Source organism: Pinus tabuliformis, chromosome 1_2 (genome assembly GCF_031772625.1).
Source record: "Pinus tabuliformis cultivar Carrire ecotype Pingquan chromosome 1_2, CPIR1, whole genome shotgun sequence".
Lineage (NCBI taxonomy): Eukaryota > Viridiplantae > Streptophyta > Pinopsida > Pinales > Pinaceae > Pinus > Pinus tabuliformis.
In genome coordinates, this window is record NC_142298.1 from 179,831,154 (window position 1) to 179,848,141 (window position 16,988).

The 16,988-nt window shown below is 38.5% G+C and overlaps 1 protein-coding gene across 4 annotated transcripts in view; it reads right to left on the reverse strand.

The window, feature by feature from the left end:
- Positions 1-9,989: 9,989 nt before the first annotated feature.
- LOC149205084 (formin-like protein 3) overlaps positions 9,990-16,988 on the reverse strand; it is an 83,073-nt gene continuing 76,074 nt past the window's right edge. For all 4 annotated transcript variants that reach the window (XM_089394889.1, XM_089394890.1, XM_089394892.1 and 1 more), the window contains exons 15-19: positions 13,582-13,653; positions 12,287-12,403; positions 11,476-11,544; positions 11,314-11,380; positions 9,990-10,054 (exon numbers count right to left, since the gene is read on the reverse strand). In XM_089394889.1, the coding sequence (XP_089251015.1) occupies positions 10,005-10,054; positions 11,314-11,380; positions 11,476-11,544; positions 12,287-12,403; positions 13,582-13,653 (375 nt within the window). In that variant the 3' untranslated portion in view covers positions 9,990-10,004. The remainder of the gene's footprint in view (positions 10,055-11,313; positions 11,381-11,475; positions 11,545-12,286; positions 12,404-13,581; positions 13,654-16,988) is intronic.

Genomic DNA, 16,988 nt, shown 5'->3' on the forward strand with positions numbered 1-16,988 from the left:
TGGGCAGGTTGTGCTTCTGATAGGAAGAGCACTTCAGGGTGTTGTTTTGGGTTGGGTTCAGCAGTAGTGTCATGGTTCAGCCGGAAGCAGCAGTCAGTAGCACTGAGTTCAGCGGAAGCAGAGTATATGGCAGCCAGTCTAGCTAGTTGTGAGGCCATCTAGCTTCGCAAGATGTTGTTTGGCTTATTTGGTCAGCCGTTGAGACCTTCAGTGATTTACTGTGATAATCAGAGTTGCATTAAACTCACGGAGAATCCAGTATTTCATGACAGGTCAAAGCATATCGGGATCAGATATCATTTCATCAGAGACTGTTCAGAAGGGAGTTGTGAAACTTGAGTATATTTCCACTGATGAGCAGGTTGCAGATATTCTTACCAAAGCCTTACCACGGGGCAAGCATGTCTACTTCAGAGACAAGATGGGTGTGGTGAGGAACACCTTCCTCGGTAAGAGGGAGTGTTGAAATTTGGTACCGAAGGACAGGTGATTCCCTTAGGCTTTGATCTTTGGCCTAGGGAAAAGTGTCCAAAAGAATTTAATTTTTCTCCTAAAGTGACTTTATAATTTTATAAAGTTAAATCTAATTTAAAAGTGACTTTAAGTGATAAAGTTATTAAGTCTAATTTTAAAGTGACTTTTATAAAGTCAATGAAAAATTAGAAAAGAAAAGTGACTTTGGAAATAAATGACTAAGTGGATCTTTATTAAAGTGGGGTGAATTAAAAAATAGAAAGTGAGATTTAAATGAGCATTTAATCTCAGCCATTGATCTAAATCTATTTCAGCCATTGGATTTAGAGATCACCCAAAAGTCACTTGGAGTTATATTAAAGGAGGAAAAGGAGGAAAAGGTCATTCATTCTTTCATGAGCAGATTGGGAGAAGGAGAGCAAGAGAGCAAGAGAGATTTCTGAGCAGGGAGGAGAAGGAGACAGCAGCTTGGCACACATTCCAAGGCAGCAGTTGAGCAGATTTGTACCGCTGATTCAACACATAGTGAAAGGCAGATTTTTGCACAAAAATCGAGGAGCAGTTTGCTGATTTTTCTGCACACAAAACGGAGGCCGTACAGCATTTATTGCTATCCTGTTTGCTGTAATTTCCAGATTGCTGTGAGGCACGGGAAAGGAGATAAGTTGTAAATTTGTTTGCTGATTTTTTGCTGAATAATTCTCACTGTAAAAAGGCAATTTTCAGAAATAAAGAAGAGCTCTCAAACTGGTTTTCCCCAAGAGTTGTAGGGGGTTTTTCCAGGGTCAAGTTGACCAAAAATATCAGTGTTTTAATGTGTTTTAATGGCTGTTTTTGATTGCTGATTTTTAATTCTGCAATTTCCAGCGTTCTGAAAAATTTCCAGAATTTGTGTTTTCAGCAATATTTATTTTTTTCAGTCTGTTAAATATATGGTTATGGGAATGGGCATTTAACTACATGGGAGAAATAAGGAGAAACTGAAAACCGGGGTGGGAAAACAGAAATTTTTACAGTTGCAGCCCTAAATTATGTGTCTTCCTTCCACACGTGTGAGAGAAGAGTCTCTTTTTGCGCAGTAGGAGAAGAGCCTTTTTTCTGCGCAGGAGAGATAGAGAGTTGTGATGAGATGAGTGAGTGCAAATGAGGAAAATTCCTCCTGTATTTATACACAAATGTTTGATGATTGAATAGATGCGACTGCTGGGCTTCTGAGCCTACATGAATTGTTGGTCGGCTTGATAATTATTCCATAATCAAAATAAATTCATATCTCCATAAATACTTATCGGAATCGAATGATCTTTAGATCAATCCTACACCTCTCGACGAGAGGAATCTAATAAAAATATTATCAGTCATGAATAAGATGATCCACATGGAGTTTGGCCCTAGTTGCCAATTTTAACATGCTCCAACAAACCAACTCCTCAATGTTGCTCCAATGACTACCCAAGAAGCTCCTCACTGCTACAATGATTGGCCAAGAGACCCCTCACTGCTACTCCAAAAACCAACTCCAACTCTTCACAAACTCCTCACAAATGCAATGAGATAGTTGTGAGGAAATGTGAGGGAGTTGTGTAACTTTTATAGGCTTGAGAGAGGGTAGATGGAGTGCCAAAAACCTAAAACCAAAAAAAAAAAAACGATTTTGGAGTCTGTCTTTCCCTCTCTTTTCTGCCACGGACTGGCTCGGCCAGTTCAGTAATGGATCGGCCTTTCGTCCGGTTTTTGTAGCTACCCGGCCTGGGCAAGGGTCCGACTCGGTCAACTCGACCATTTCCGATTCAATTTGTCTGTTTTTTAAAACACTAATTATAACTCAAAATAAACTCAACTAGGGCTCCTATAATGTAGGAGACACTCCACATGACTCAAGTTAGACCCTCAACTCGAATTAACTGAGCCAACTAAGTCAAATTAACTTAGTTAACTTGTACAAGTTGTTTTGTGATGTGGAATTACAATTTTATTCCTAATTTAATTCAAGGACAAAATTTAATTAAGATTTTCTTGTTGCATTTTCAACACTCCCTCACAACAAGAAAGGAATAATCAAATACCCCAATCCTACCTCTATGGAACTCGAATTTGCCTCTTAACAGTGCCTTAGTCAAGATGTTTGCATCTTGTTCCTCTGTAGGAATGTACCCCAGCAACATGATTCTCCTCTGCACACAATCTCTGAGATGATGATACCGGATGTCAATATGCTTGGACCGATCATGAAAAACTGGATATTCAGAGAGTTTGATACAACTCTAGTTGTCACAGTAAATCATTGTAGGATCCATATGCTGACCAAATAAACCAACAAGGATCTTCCTCATCTAAATAACCTCACAATTTGCTTGACTAGTAGCCATGTCCTTTGCTTCTGTTGAACTGAGTGCAACTAATCTCTACTTCTTGTTGTACCAAGAAACTGTTGCTGACCCAATACTAAAGATTTCCCCTAATGTGGTCTTCCTGTCAAATGGACTCCCTGCCCAATTTGCATCTGTGAATCCTTGAAGCTTCACTCCCTCTGTCCGTTTGTACCAAAGACCAAATTGAGTGGTGCCTCTGAGGTATCTCAACACATGTTTAGCTTCCTTCCAATAAAGTATGGTTGTCTTAACCATTGCTTGGCTAAGCTGGTTAACTGCGAAACATATGTTCTGTCGTCACCAAATACATAAGTGAACCCACAAGCGACCTGTAAATAGTAGCCTCCACTACTTCAGCGGAAGTAGCATCTTCCTTCCTCCAATTTCCTGCTAGAGGAGTCTCCATGGGTTTGCAACTCTCCATGTGGAACTTCTTCAGTATCTCGTCGGCATACTTGCCCTGAAAGACAAACAATTCCTCATCTCCTTGCCATACTTCCATACTAAGAAAATAATGCATGAGCCCCAGCTCCATCTCAAATTCTCTTGCAAGATCCTCTTTGCAAGATTTTACTAGATTCTCATCACCTGTTAGAATTAAATCATTGACATATAATACTATAATTAACAATTTACCTTCAACCACAATATGGTAAAGGTTTGCATTACCTTGGTGAAATAACTGTCAATCCTAGTGTACCAAGCACAGGGTGCTTGTTTCAATCCATACAACGCTCGCTAGAGTCTGCACACATGGCGACTCTCTATTGAAGGTCTCAAATCCTTCCAGCTGCTCAATGTACACCTCTTCCTCAATCACACTGTAAAGGAATGTTGTCTTCACATTTATCTGGTATATCTTCCATCCCATCTGCGTTGAAAGTGCTAGAACAGATCTGATTGAAGAGTACCTTGCTACTGGAGCAAAGGTCTGGTTGTAATCAATTCCCTCCACCTAAGAGAACCCTCTGGCCACAAATCTGGCCTTGTGTTTCTCCACATTCCCATCTGCTACTTGCTTTACCTTGTAAAGCCATCTAGAACTCACCACTGACTTGTCTGTTGGTCTTCAGACTACTTCCCAAATAATGTTTCTAATAATGGAGTCATACTCCTCAACCATGGCATCAAACCATATTGGTTGTCGCACTACTTCCTCGAATGAGGATGACTCAATCTCTACACTCTTGTTCATCAAAGCCATGTAGTCAGTGTACCGATTCGATGACCTCCTCTGCCAGTGCTGTGATGTGGGTGCTCCCACATTCTCTCTAGCATCATGCATCAATCTGTCAGCCTCTCTGGTGTGCTTCCTTCCATCTCTGGAAGTCTCTGCATGAGTGGGTGCTTCCACTCTCTGCTCCTCTGCATGTGGTTGCTCCACATCATCCTGAGGTTCTTCCTTTGGAGCTAAAAGCTCCTCTTCTCCATGCAACTGAAGCTCCCTCTCAAGGGAACATCTCATGGCCTTCTCTTCATCGAACTTCACATCTCTACGAACCATTGTCATCCTGTGAGATGGCAGGTACACCTGATAGTTGTGAGGTGTATCAGTGTACCCCACAAATATGCCCAACTCAACTGTTGGTTCTAGATTTTTCCTTACATCCTTGGTAACATGACAATAAACTGATGAACCAAAGATCTTGAAGTGTGCCACATCTGGTTTCTTACCTGAAAAAGTTTCTTCTGGTGAACTCATCCCAGAAATCCAATGAGGAGTCATGTTCTACACATATACAACTGTGTTGCATGCTTCAACTCACAAGTGCAACAGTAGGCCCTCATCATGTAACAGTGCCTGTGCAACTCCCACAATACTTATGGTCTTCCTTTAAGCCACCCCATTCTATTGTGTGTTATGGGGTGTTATTAACTCTCGTTGAATGCCTTTGATGCATAAAAGTTCTTGAATTCATTCGACACAAATTCTCCATCATTATTGCTCCTGAGAGCCTTCACTTTCCTGCCAATGCCTTTCTCAACAAGTGCTTTAATTTCACAAAATTTAGCAAATGTCTGATCTTTCTTCTGCATGAAGAAAATCCAACACTTACAAGAGAAATCATCTACAAATATTACATAATACATGTGCTTGGATGTGGAGGCTGTCGAGAATGGTCCACACACATCTGAGTGAACTCTTTCAAGGATCGCTTGTGCTCGACTGTCCTTATCATGAAAGGTGGCTTTGGTGTACTTCCCCAATGTACACCCTTTGCATGTATCTCTCTGCTCTAGTGCACCCTTGGGAAGTCCTGTATAAATCTGCTGCATGATCTTCAAATTTCCATGGTGCAAGTGACCCAATCTTCTATGCCACAACTCACCGATGTCTCGGCTCTGCACCTTCTCTGCTTTTGTGCTCAAAGAAGCACAGTCTTCTACATCCAATTTCTAGAGGTTCTTCACTCGAACCCCAATCTGCTTCACTTGTCCTAAAGGCTATATGACGAAGGAAATCCTTTCCTTTGCTAATTATCACATCGTAGCCACAGTCCTCCAACATAGCAATTGAAAACAAATTCTTCTTCAGACTCGGAACATACATGATATCTTTTAATGTGAGAGGATAACTAGACTCACTCTGAAAAGTAACAGTACAGATGTTAGTCTACTATATCTTCCATCATCTCCCATTTCGATGTGCATCTGGAGGTCCTTCTCCTCCAAGTCACTGAAGAATTCTTCGTTGTCGGTCATATGGAATGAGGTTCCACTATCCAGATCAGTGTTTTTAAAATCTGTCGCCCTGACTCGGATTCGGCCGAGCTGACCGAGCCATACCCCTGGCCGGTCCGACTCAGTAGAAAAACCAGTTCAGTGGCCAGTTTGTCACCGACTCGGCCTAGTCCATATTAAATCGGTCGAACCAGTCAAAGACGCCCGACGATGCTTTTTGGAGGGAAATTTAAATCCCGAACACAATTAGATTTTGGTTTTAAGTTTTCTTGAAGTTGAACTACCTCTCCCAAGCCTATAAAAGCTACCCAACCCGCTCACATTTCCTCACAGCGATCTCATTGCATTTGTGTGAGAATTTGTGAGGAGTTTGTGAAAAGTTGTGGAGTTGGTTTTTGGAGCAACTATGAGGAGTCTTGGGCAATCATTGGCGCAGCATTAAGGAGGATAAAGCCTAGAGGTATTTTTTTTCACTTCTAAAATTTGTCTTCGCTTATTTTTCTTTTTCTTTTGCAAATTTGCAAATTGAAAAGAGTAATTTTTGTAAAAGAAATGAACATTGAAGCGTTGTTTTTTTTTTGTTTTCATTTTCAGATTTTTTTCCTTTCATTTCCAAGTCCAAATATCAAAAAATGGCTCCTAGAATGAAAGATGTTGCTTGGGCATATGTTGAGATGATTGATAATCAAATGCATTGCAAATTTTGTCATAGAAAAAATAAGGGAGGTGGAGGGGGCATTCATAGGCTAAAACAACACTTGGTTGGTGTTAGAAGCCAAATTACTACATGTGAAGCAGCATCAAAACAAATTGGGGAGATTAGGAAGGAGTTTCTAGATAAATTTGAGAAGTTCGAGGAAGAAAAAGCTAGGCATAAAGAAATAGAGGCTGAAATTGGGAGGAAGAGGATTATAAAACACATGATGGCTGCCAACCCCAATTTTGATTATGAGGGCTCTTCATCTATCCCTTGCACTGATGCATCCAACCCCTTCCGCTATGTTCCTCCCTCTTTGGAGTCTATTCAAAAAAAGGGTAAGGGTAAAACGAAAAAGAAGGGTGATATCAAAAGTTATTTCACACCCTCCTCTCCCTCTAATAGTGCACATGGTCCTCAAGCTAATAGAGGTCAAATGCAGTCCACTTTAGATAACCATTGGAAAAAATAACTGAGAGAGACGGCCTGTGATAACATAGCTAGATGGTGGTATTGATGCTGATATCCCCTTCAATGCTTCTTGTTCACCATATTATGAACCCATGTTTAATGCCATATTTGCTATTGGAAAGGGCTTCAAAGAACCTACTATGCATGAGTTAAGGGGATCTCTTTTGCAAAAAGAAGTTTTGTCCATTGATGAATAGTTGAAAGATTTCAAAAGCTCATGGGCAAAAACAAGATGAACCATCATGTCAAGATGGATGGACTGATCAAAGGAACCGTACCATCATAAATTTTCTTATATTTTGCCCATAGGGAACCATGTTTCTAAAATCAGTTCATGCATCTGATAAGGTGGAATATGCAAACTTGTTTCAGATTTTGGATGAGTTTGTTGAAGAGTTGGGGTGGCTAATGTTGTTCAAATCATCACAGATAATACCTTTAACTATGTTCTTGCTGGTAAAATGTAGGAAAAACACAAAACCATCTTTTGGACCCCATGTGTTACACATTGCATAGACCTCATGCTTGAGGATATTGGCAAAATAGATTGGGTTAAGAAAATCGTAGAGCATGCCAAAAGCATAACAAAATATATCTACAATCACTCGTGGATTTTGAGCCTAATGAGGAAACACACAGGGGGCAGGGATATTATTAGGCCTTCCATCACTAGATTTGCAACTCATTTTTTGACATTGCAATCTATGCTTTTCCAACATAGAAACTTGCAAAGGGTGTTTCCCAGTGATGAATGGAATGAATGTCAATGGTCTCACAAACAAGATGGCAAAGATCTAAGAAAGAAAGTTAATGAAGAAATATTTTGGAAAAAGGCAGTAGGGATTGTGAAGGTTGTTGAGCCACTGGTTAAGGTGTTGTAGTTGGTGGATGGGGAAAGATTGGCTATGGGCTTCATTTATAAGGCTATGGATCAAGCAAAGGAGCAAATAAAGACAATATAGAAGGATAGAGTGGCTAAGTATGGGCCCATTTGGGAAATCAATGATCAAATATGGAACAATCAACTCCATCGCCCTATACATGAAGCTGGATTTTTCTGAACCCAAGGTATCATGGTCCCTAAGGAGAGTGATCAGTTGGAGATACATTGACAGATCACTTGTTTCAGAAGAGCCACAGGTACCCTTGGAAAGAACCTAGCAAGGATTGCAAGGTAAGCAAATGAGCCATGTAAACAAACAATTTCAATTTTCAAATTCTTATTTTGTTAAATTGTTTATAATTTGCAAGTTGGATATAATTTGTTGAGCTAACCCATTACACAACTATGTTTTTGCCGCACAATGGTGGGAGGCATTTGGTAGTCATTGTCCTCAATTGCAGAAGTTTGCAATCTGTATTTTAAGTCAAAATTGCAATGCTACTAGGTGTGAACACAATTGGTATTTCTTTGAGAGGATTCACACAAAGAAGAGAAACCGTTTGGAACAAAAACAATTAAATGATCTAGTCTATGTCCAATACAACCTCCGGCTAAAACGCAACCAATTGTTGAACAAAAGACCTCATACAGATCCCATTGTGTTGGAAGATATTGATCCAACATCAGATTGGGTAGTAGAGAGTCATCCAACAGAGTTTAATTCTGATGAGGATATTGGTGTTGATTTGGATTTACAGATGGGGACATTAGTTGAACATGATGTTCACTTGAATGCAGATCCACTTGTACCAGGCCTAGCCCCAAGTCCTCCAGATGCAGGGACTTCCTCTACTCAGCCGCGACGGGAGCGCATATCTCGTCTATCTTAGCGTGCAGTTATTGCGCCTGCTAGTGCTACTACTTCTACAGTTGCAGTGGGAGATGGTGATGAGGAGGAAGAGCCATGGGTTTCCATGTCTGACTCTGATTCAAAGTCTGAGCCAGATGATGTTGGCTTCTCTAGCAGTAGCCAGTAAAACTAGTGACTAGTGATGTTTTATAGTTTACTTTTGTTGTAGAGGTCATTTAGAGCCTCCTTGGTCGTGTGTTTTTGTTTTGATCTCTTTATCATGTATGTATTGGACAATGCACCGGGTTCAATTTTGATATAATGGATAGATTCATGAGCCTACTTTGATCATATGTTGTCTTCTCTCTATATTCTATTGCTTTGTGTTTGGAAACATGAATAAAAATCTTTAAAATTATGTTTTTTCATTAAAAAAATAAATATTTAATGTATTTTTTACAACGGTCGAGTCGATACAGAGTCGAAGTCGACCCTTGGCCAGTTTCGATCCCGAGTCGGAGTTTTAAAACATTGGTTAGTAGTATAAGAGCACCAAGGTCTGCTGGTGTAACAGCTCTAGTTGAATCTAAAACTATATTGTGTAGCTGGAAAGATAGTAAATCTTGTGGAATGTTAGGTACTGTTGAACCGACTTTACTTGTATTAGTTGAAGAAGTCAACTATTTTGTTCACACTATTTGTGCACTCAATATCATCACTGTTTGAAAATTAGATAAGTATTGTGATACTGGTATAGATTACAATTTTGTCATTTAGAGCCTCCTTGGTTGTGTGTTTTTGTTTTGATCTCTTTATCATGTATGTATTGGACAGTGCACTGGGTTCCATTTTGATATAATGGATAGATTCATGAGCCTACTTTGATCATATGTTGTCTTCTCTCTATATTCTATTGTTTTGTATTTGGAAACATTAATGAAAATCTTTAAAATTATGTTTTTTCATTAAAAAAAAAATATTTAATGTATTTTTTACAACGGCCAAGTCGACACAGAGTCGGAGTCGACCCTCGGCCGGTTCCAATCCCGAGTCGGAGTTTTAAAACATTGGTTAGTAGTATAAGATCACGAAGGTCTGCTGGTGTAACAGCTCTAGTTGAATCTAAAACTATATTGTGTAGCTGGAAAGATAGTAAATTTTGTGGAATGTTAGGTACTGTTGAACCGACTTTACTTGTATTAGTTGAAGAAGTCAACTATTTTGCTCACACTGTTTGTGCACTCAATATCATCACTGTTTGAAAATTAGATAAGTATTGTGATACTGGTATAGATTACAATTTTGTCATGTGCTCTTTTCAACCCTAAGGGTAATTTTCCCAAGAGAGAAACTGCATTGAATTCGTCTTCCAAGATTTTGTTTGCTTACTCTTGGAATCTTCAATCATATGCTCATACTTGTTTATGTTTTAACGTTTCCCACTTCAGTTACTATCAGTATAAATGCTAAAGCTTGAAGCTCTTACCATATGCTATTCTACTGCATTCCTTGGAGCATTCCCATTTTTTGTTCCCAAGCTCTTAAGGGATAAATCACAACCGTGACCATTCCTTTTTAATCAGAGAATTGCAAGGGACATCCCCTCTCTTGTGCTCTTAGCAATGCTGCAAATATCGTTTCAGGGAATGTATCATTGAGGGTCCAGGGAAAGAAAAAAAAATTGTCAGCATATTGGAAAAAATATCAGAACATATCTACAACCACAAATCAGACCTGAAAAACCTGGAAACATTGGCAACATGAAAAAACCTGGAAAGAATTTTGAAATGTCAGGAGAAATCAGAGATATTTGCAAAACTGGATCTGAAGGCATGGTATTTTGAAACTTGGCATTGGTGTAGTGATTCTCTTAGATCAACCCAGAAATCCATTCTTCCTTTTGTCTTTTCTTATTTATGACTGACTCTAAAACCTGTCTTTTTGTATAGCACATAAAACACCACAAAGAGGCTTTTGGGCCAATCTTGTGCCTTCTAATCGTCCACAATTGCTCTATTTTTCCTTTAGCAATGTTATGCAATTACCTTGGCTCTTAGTGCCTGGTATCTATTTTGCACGAAACTTCTAGGAACCTGGCGTTTCGGGACATACCCACACCCGAAACATCGAAACTAAAACTCGACCATCATGTAATCATATATGAGAGCTAATATAGACTTGGTTTTCCTTCTAAATTGTCCACCATGGGTCTTATTCCTTTTTTTCTTGCAAGATAACGTGTTATTCACTTATTTATATGTTCATTTATATATATATATATATATGACGTTTCAGTCGGCATTTCGGCCAACGTTTCCATTTTTGGGAGGTGACATTTCTAAAGGTACCCATTTCAGAAACTCTGAAACATTTCGGCGCTTCGTGCAACTTAGCCTGGTATATTGTCATCTGTTAACTATGTTATTATGCATAAACGCAAAAACTGTGAAGAGCACCATTATCACAAGGTATTGGAGCACAAGTATCACTAGCATCACGATGGATTTGGTACCCATATATTTTTCTTCGCATACCTTACACAAAACCAATGAGCTGCACCAGATTTGTATCTTTAGAATTGATCTAGACTATCATTCAAAATGGCCCTTTGTTTGTTCGCTATTTGTTTCACTGTAAATGTAGGAATTAACTATCGCACATGAAAGACAAATTATAGTATTCTTCACCACTATAACACTATAAATTTCTAAACAGGCCCAAAAGAAGAAAGAAGAATAGAAAACAAAGAACAACTGTACATAAAACTTGAGTAAATAGAACACAAAAGTTTAGATTCAAAAATAGTATACATAATTTCCCAATAGAGTATCACTTCTCCCTACACATTTGTAATTCACCAGGACCAAATAGGAGGCAGTTTTACCTTGTTCAAATGGGCAACGAGCAGGATCCTCACCAAAATACTGGGCAAGTGAGTCTGCATTCCGTCCCTGACATGACAAAATTTGTTAATTCAGACTTTAAAAAGATTGAACAAGAGCGAGAGAGAGAGAGAGAGAGAGAGAGAGAGAGAGAGAGAGCTAACCACTTCTGAATATAATGATGTAAGTGATCTCACATCTGCTTCAGCTGTATAAAGAAAATCTTTCAAAACCTGCACACAGAATAAGGATGTTACATATCCATATTCTCCTAGGACACTTCTACAAAGAAAAAGATTACTAGAAAACAAATCTAGATTTTAACTAGATAATCAAGAGAATGAATTACAGGACACCTAGAATGTAATATTTCAGATGATTTGAGAACCTATATACTTTAAAGATTAAAGCATTTGTAAACTTATCAGTGATCACTATCATTGGAAAACCATACACTTTGTCAAATTGAACTACTACCTACAGCACCAATACAATGTACACTTGCATTTTTCTTCTCTACATCGTAAAATTCACCTTATCAATTCAATTAAAATTAGTCATTAGGAAGTAACCCCTCTAGTTGAAATACTGTCCATACTGGAATCTACAACACACATTTATCATGTGCACACACATGTTGTTTGCACCTTAAAAGTTAATATAGTTCATATTTACCAGAAGTCAATTTACAATAAAAAATGCTTCCAAAGATCGCATCTGATATATGAATATATAATTATAGACTTTGCCCATAATAGATTTAACATGGCACTACTAAATGCTACTAAAGTCAGCACTGAAGGTTAATGAAGTTGTTAACTCTTGAAAAGGCAAGTAACAGTAACAAGAGAAAACTAAAATGATACGTTCATGTCTGATGGTGTTCTAGTAGTAGTAACAAAATAGTAAGGCACGCTAACAAATAACTAGAAACAAAACCCAGGAGAAAAGTTGAATTTGATCTTGGTTATATACCTTCCGAAAGCCCACTGACACAGCACCATCTGTCTCCGATGTAATGAGTTCTTGCTCAACTTTTTCAAGACCCTTAGTCACTGCTTGCATCTCTTCAGCTAGGGACTTCAGTTGGATCTGCTACACAGACACCGTGTTAAAAAGAATTACATATTACAAACAACACATTCATGCATAATTAAATAATAAACATATTCCTCTCTTCATCAGCCAATTGTTGTTTGAAGTTCTTTGTGAGCCATGAGGAATATTTCACCCTTCCTTATGAGGTGGGGGAGTTGGTTACACCAAATGTTCTTTGTTCAATTGAGTCTAGCACGGGTAGTTAATAGGAGAAGCTGTTCTCCTCTCCACCCAGGTTCAAATCACACTTGAGACATGTTTTCCCTTTGCGGAACAGCTAGGGCTGATAAGGTACAAGCAATCTCATTCTCGCTCAAGTGCTTGAGGTGAGACAAGATGTCATAAACTTTCCTTTTTTGTCAATTGGGCCTATCTTGAGTGGTTGTGAGGAAGAATTGTCATCCTCACCACCCAGGTTCAAATAACACTTGTGATAGGTTTCACTCTTCATGAGCCAATAGTTTGATTGAGGTACTTTGTGAGCCATGAAGAACATCTTCACTTGCTTATGGGGTGGAGGGTGGGGTAGTTAATAGGAGAAGCTGTTCTCCTCCCCACCCAGGTTCAAAGACTACTTGTGACATGTCTGCTCTTCATCAGCCAATTGTTGATTGGGGCTCTTCACACCTACACACTGGAGAATGGGATGAGTGGTTACATGTACAAAATAGAAATATTTACACACTCCCAACACCAAAAGACTTGGTTCACTTGCACATAAAAAGGGCTTTCTAGGCACTGTCCCCTGGCTAGATTAGAGAGGAGTTAAAAAGAATCCAATGTTTACCAGTAGAGACCAGATGCTTTCTTGGAACTATATAAAATACTGCTACAAGTTAGCACTTTCAAGATGAAGAAATATTTCAGGGCCCATGTGGCAGCATGACAAACCATTTATTTGCTATATTACAAAGAAGACTTGTGAAAAGGCAAGACTAACTTGTCAGAACGCAAAGCAACTCATCAGAAGGTGGGCACTCCAAGAGTTTGAATGCAGATGGTTTAAAAGAATTTAGTCCATCCGGGAAACTAGGATTGACTCTAAATTATGTGCTTCATTTGTAGGCCTGTAAACCATCTCACATAGCTCTTGGTGTAATCTTCATGGAAATTCAATGTAATAAAAAAGCAGCTATGGTTTTTCCAAAAAAGGAGTATTCAAATGGTATTACCTTGGCAGCCGCTTCAAGATGAACAAGGTCCTTGTCAAAGTCTAGCAGCTCTTCCATCTTTTCAGCAAGCACCTGAAACAATATGGACTTCATATTAGAGAAACAGTGACAGGAAACTTATGAATCAGATAAAATTTTGAAAGAATTTGATAAATAACATATTCTAGAAGGACGATACTATATGGGTCAACAAATCCAACTCCGAAACGAGGGTGACATTTCCCATGTATGAGATAGGACCCAGCTTACATGCAAATTACATTTTTTTCATCCATATTACATTTGTTTAATCCATTTCTTATCCCAAGTTACTATGATGAAAGTATCTACTCACTATATGTTAACTCGCATTACCACCAAAATACAGCTTATAAATGATCCTTAAGCCATTTACAAAACCATGCTACAGTGTTCATGGCACATGCCCAGTTAGTCACCTTTACAAAAGTAGTGTAGCAATAAAAATACCAGTTCATTATAATTTTGAAACCAAATGATGTCGAAGGAGCTTTGCAACGAGAGTAAAAAAGCACATGCAACAAAATTTCCCAGTGCATTGGTACATCATATTTAGTTTTATCATTACTTTTGGCCATCCTGTCTTATGCTGGAGTGAACTAACCTTAAGGACAGTATATAATTGGCTCAGCCCAAAGCTTCAACCTGCAGCCTGCAGGTCTGTACTGCAGTAAATCTCTAACAATACCTAAAAGTGTCTATCAACTTCCAATGCAGAGAAAGCACTTTCACAGAAAGAATACTATAGGTTAACTTTTAAGAAAGACGATACTATATGGGTCAACAAATCCAACTCTGAAACGAGGATGACATTTCCCATGTATGACATAGGACCCAGCTTACATGCAAATTACATTTTTTTCATCCATATTACATTTTTTTAATCCATTTCTTATAGCAAGTTACTGTGATGGAAGTAACTACTCGCATTGTCACCAAAATACAGCTTATAAATGATCCTTAAGCCATTTACAAAGCCATGTTGTAAATTACTCTAAACCATGCTACAGTGTTCATGGCACATGCCCAGTTAGTCAACTGAAAATCTCATTTACAAAAGCAGTGTAGCAATAAAAATACCAGTTCATTATAATTTTGAAACCAAAATGATGTCGAAGGAGCTTTGCAACGAGAGTAAATCAGCACATGCAACAAAATTTCCCAGTGCATTGGTACATCATATTTAGTTTTATCATTAATTTTGGCCATCCTGTCTTATGCTGGAGTGAACCAACCTCAAGGACAGTATATATTTGGCTCAGCCCAAAGCTTCAACCTGCAGCCTGCAGGTCTGTACTGCAGTAAATCTCTAACAATACCTAAAAGTGTCTATCAACTTCCAATGCAGAGAAAGCACTTTCACAGAAATAATACTATAGGTTAACTTGCCTAATGCAGGTTTCTACTGTCAAATTGTGGAGCATAAGATCATGAATTATCGATTTGGTAGCAAACCTGCTGCAGGTCAAACAGAGCAGGAAAACATGCAGATAGGAAAACACAGGAAATAGAGAATTGGGCCGTCACTAATCAAACAGCCTCTTTACCGACCCATCAAACTAAATTTTCTCTCCTATTCCAGAAATTTAACACAATATCAGAGGAGTAGCCCAATCAAGCTTAATTAAGCCAAGTTCACCAGCCTATATGCCTGCAAAGCAGCATATGCAAATGCAGAACTCCCCCTTTCCCTCCCCCTTGATTAAGCAAGCACCACAGAGAAAACCCCTTCGAGAAGGGAAAATAAACCTCAAGAAAAGGATCACATCCAGGATCTTTGGAAGAAGAGCCAAAACCAAGTCACCAAATAAATTTACTGTGCTTTCAGGAATGAAAGAAAATTCTGGCATGGCAATAGATAATCCTATAACCAGTTTAATCATGTTCGCATTCCCTCCAGGGCTGCGTCCTCCATAAAGAAATGCACCCACATCCCCAGTTCATGTCATAGGAAGTCTAAAAACATTGGATATGGACAGAGCATCAACTGGATGGACTGGAATGTACCCATCATTTCAATGACGCACACCCAAGGGGCATCCCCATGAACTTGCAGGTTTTTCTAGATTGCCTCCCCCACAATATGTTTTTTGGAGGATACAAATTAGAATCAAGAGAAATTATCAACCTAAAATTTCACAGAAATATATATTTTCAATTCAAAATCTGTTCCACAATTGTTAAAATTTGGGTACTAGAGGAGAAGTGGTTCCCTAAGGCTTTGATCTTTGGCCTAGGGAAAAGTGTTCAAATTTTTACTTTTTTCCTAAAGTGACTTTATCACTTTAATTTAAAAGTGACTTTATAAGTGGTAAAGTTACATTCTAATTTAAAAGTGACTTTATAAGTGGTAAAATTACATTTTAATTTAAAGGTGACTTTATTAAAGTCAATGAAGAATTATAAAGTGAAAAAGTGATTATGGAAATAAAAGACTAAGTGGGTGAATTAAAAAATAGAAAGTGAGAATTAAATGCACATTTATTCTCAGCCATTAGATCTTAGGGTAACCCAAAAGGTCATTTGGAGATTAAAAGGAGAAGAGAAGAGGAAAAGATCAATTCATTCTTTCATGAGCATTTGAAAGAAAGAGCAGGGAGAGCAAGGAGAAAATTTCTGAGCAGTTAGGAAGTGAAGGAGAGCAGCTAGAAGACATTTCAGCAAATCTGGGCAGCAGCGTTTATTGGCACACATCCCAAGGCAAAATCGTATAGCAAGAGAAAGGCAAGAAATCAAAGAAGAGAGACAGCACAGAAATTGAGGAAGAGGGACAGCAGCTAGGGCACGAATTTCGAGGCAGTCATGCTGCTGAAATCTGTATGGTCCGTATAGCAAGTTCTGGGCACATTTTTCGAGGCAAACAGTACAACATTTAATGTTGTTTTATTGCTATAAAAAAATTTGTTTTGGTTGTTTGCTGATTTGCACAATTTTCGAGGTGGAGATCAAGCACGGAAATCGAGATACTTAGTAATTTGTGGTTGATGGAATTTTTACTGTGTATTTAAGTTTTTCTGTAAAAACATTTTCAGAAATAAAGAAGCGCTCTCAAACTGGTTTTCCCCAAGAGTTGTAGGGGGCTTTTCCAGGGTCACATTGACCAAATATCACTGTGATATTTTCTGTGTGTGGCTGTCATAATTTTGCTGTGTTTTATTTCTGCAATTTCAGCAATTGTGAAATCTCTAAATTTGTGTTTTCAAAAAAATATTGTCATTTCCAGATTTTAGAATTTTTATCATGCTTGGATTTAAAACTAAATGCATAGAGTGATAAGGAAAACTGGTAACCGAAGTGGGGGTTGAAATTCTTCATGGTATCATAGCTTGGTTGGCTGAAAAGTGCAGTTTGGGACAACAAAGTGAAAATTACAGCAAGCTGATTTTTAC